Source organism: Carya illinoinensis, chromosome 10 (assembly GCF_018687715.1).
Source record: "Carya illinoinensis cultivar Pawnee chromosome 10, C.illinoinensisPawnee_v1, whole genome shotgun sequence".
In the NCBI taxonomy this organism is placed as follows: domain Eukaryota; kingdom Viridiplantae; phylum Streptophyta; class Magnoliopsida; order Fagales; family Juglandaceae; genus Carya; species Carya illinoinensis.
The window spans coordinates 491,247-494,412 of NC_056761.1; the positions used below are offsets into that span (position 1 = coordinate 491,247).

Here is a 3,166-nt window from a genome sequence, read left to right on the forward strand (position 1 = left end):
AGAAATTGATATTTCTATATAATATCAGACTAACCTAAGACTGATTATGGACTCATGCGACCTACCGACAATGATGATACCAGAAATATCGGCCCATACGTAAAAAAATGATTTGAGAAATCCCTCGTAACTTAGGAACAAATTCATCTTAAACTTTATAACGCTTTACCGTAATCCTCTTATTAAGTCTTTTAAAAGAAAAATTGGTTGTTTCTATACGCACCCACACAAGTTTTGTCCGTTAATTTCTTTCATTGCTATTAATTATACTCTTGCAAGAATGATTGGTCAAGAGTACTCAAGAAGTAAGCCCGAGAGGATGGTTTCGTTTATTATAAGAAAAGAAATAAAGCGCATGGATTTAGAGTCATGAAGACCGGGCCATGCATATATAATGCCATATAAATATATATATATATATATATATAATTTCAACTTGTCAGATGAAACTAGAAGACAGAGTGAACGAACCCTCATAAAATTTTGTAGAATCTACGCAAAAATATTTTAACAGATTTGTCACGTAACTAGCTAGGCCGAATTAAACTGCTATATAGACCGACCAGGCCAGGGCGCGAGTCATTGTGCAGGCAAGCCAGCAAACAATCCTGAAAAGGCACCTTAACATGGAGTATGAGGCGGCCACTGGGTTAGTCCTATCTATAATATTGCTATGTTTTGCATGGGTAATGATGACAAAGCTCCGACGCCGTCGATTGGAAGATCGACAAGGTAAGCTCCCACCAGGGCCGAGATGGTGGCCGGTGGTTGGAAACATTTTCCAACTGGGTTGGGCGCCACACGAGTCCTTTGTAAAGTTGGCTCGTAAGCACGGCCCCATCATGACCCTTTGGCTAGGGTCAATGAGCACGGTGGTGATCTCCTCCAGTGAAGTGGCTCGGGTCATGTTCAAAAATCATGATGCCGTTCTTGCGGGCAGGAAGATTTACGAATCTATGAAGGGGAATTATGGTAACGAGGGTTCCCTCGTTACCGCTCAATATGGACCTCACTGGCGCTTGTTGCGGCGCTTGTGCACCACCGAGTTTTTCGTCACAAATCGTCTTGAAGCAACGCGAGGTGGTATTCCTTTTTCTGTTTATTACCAACGCGGGTGTACTGGCTCGACCCCTAGAATGTTAATATTTGATCGTTAACTTCTATTAGCTGTAAAATCAGTGTAAGTTATTGTTTATATGTTTTCACAGCTGTACGCGGCAGGTGCATCGACGGCTTGGTGCAGTTCATAGAAGATGCTAGTGCAAATGGTACCGAAGGCATCGACGTTGGAAGGTTCTTCTTCTTGATGTCTTTCAATCTCATAGGAAATCTTATGTTCTCAAAAGATTTGCTGGATCCCAAATCGGAGAGAGGGGCCAAGTTTTTCTACCATGCAGGCAAGGTCATGGAGTTCGCTGGGAAGCCGAACGTGGCCGATTTCATGCCAATCCTAAGGTGGATGGACCCACAAGGTATACGGAGGAAGACCCAGTTCCACGTCGAACGTGCCTTTGAAATAGCAGGAGGGTTCATTGGAGAGAGGATGGAGAGCTTGGAGAATGAAAATAGCGAAGAGAAAAGAAAGGACTACCTAGACGTGCTTATGGAGTTTCGGGGTGATGGTGTGGAGGAGCCCTCGAGGTTTTCTCCAAGAACCATAAACGTTGTAGTCTTTGTAAGCAATTTCTTTTTCCTTTCATATACGCACAACATGCATATAATCCATATATAGATCGTTCACAGTTTCTTGAAGTGTGTCAAGATAGTTTGAATTAAATATATATATTCGTTTGATTCAACGCTTCATGATCAGGAGATGTTCACTGCGGGGACAGACACGACCACAAGCACACTGGAGTGGGCAATGGCTGAGATTCTCCACAACCCTGAAACTCTAAAGAAGGTCCAGGCTGAACTGAGGAGCACCATCAGCCCTGGTAAGAGGCTGGAAGAGAAGGACATCGAAAGCCTCCCGTACCTCAAAGCTGTCATAAAGGAAACCCTAAGGATACACCCACCACTCCCTTTCTTAGTCCCACATATGTCCATGGATTCGTGCAAAATGTTAGGCTATTATATCCCAAAGGATACACAGATTCTCGTAAATGTCTGGGCAATTGGACGGGACCCGACGACGTGGGATGAACCTTTGGTTTTCAAACCGGAGAGGTTCTTGGAGCCAAACACGGTGGATTTCAAGGGGCACCATTTTGAGTTCATACCATTTGGGTCTGGGCGACGAATTTGTCCAGCTATGCCTCTTGCTGCTCGTGTGCTTCCGCTGGCTTTAGGGTCTCTCTTACACAGGTTTGACTGGGTTTTGGCAGACGGCCTTAAGCCAGAGGAGATGGACATGACCGAGAGGATGGGGATAACACTCAGGAAAGCTGTCCCATTGAAGGCTATAGCGATGCCTTACAAATTAGGTGACCACGTCGGAAAGAAGTCGATGCGTTAAACAGGGCTCCTGGCCGAATTATGGTTTCATTAATTAATTAATTAGCACGTTTGGGGCGGGGGTTCATAATTTCCTAATTATGTAATTTTGGTCTTCCCTTAGTTACACCTTCTGATTGTAATATATTATTGGTGTGTGGTATTTGGCTTGGGACGCTCTAAGAATTTCCTACCTAGTTAATTAATGCTGCGAAAAATGAGGGCTGTGTACGTTAAGGTTAATATTATATCAGTATTTAGGTCTCAACGACTTAGAAAAGATGAAAAATTACGTACAAATTTTATATACAGTTATTTTTGTATATTTTTTTATATATTTTATTGATATAATTAATTATATATTAAAAAATATTGATACAGTTAATTATATCAATAAAATACACGATAAATTAAAAATATTTATTCGAACAAAGAATGATTGTCACGCAGTCCAGTTGTGCTGAGTATTGTTTGGGCCGGTCTGAGTCGTATTGGGCTATGAACATGGTATACGTACGTGATTCACAACTAGATATCTTGTTAGGCCGATTTAATGAATCATATGCCGTCGACTCGACATCCAGAGGCTTGGAAATTCTTTTATTAAGTAGATTGACTACTAGACTATGAATGGCGGCCCAAACAAGTCTGGCTACTTAATGAGTGCCAATAACTTGTACGGTTTTTAGATCAAAGTTTAGTTCAAGATCAAAAATATATATATATATAA

The 3,166-nt window shown here is 41.7% G+C and overlaps 1 protein-coding gene across 1 annotated transcript; it reads left to right on the top strand.

Annotated features, from left to right (window-relative positions):
* The first annotated feature begins 527 nt into the window (after positions 1–527).
* Positions 528–2,648, top strand: LOC122278883 (cytochrome P450 76A1-like). Its single transcript, XM_043089093.1, has 3 exons — positions 528–1,080; positions 1,209–1,675; positions 1,814–2,648. Exons 1-3 carry the CDS (start codon positions 627–629, stop codon positions 2,456–2,458), a joined length of 1,566 nt encoding a protein of 521 aa, XP_042945027.1. The 5' UTR covers positions 528–626; the 3' UTR covers positions 2,459–2,648.
* The last annotated feature ends 518 nt before the right edge of the window (positions 2,649–3,166 follow it).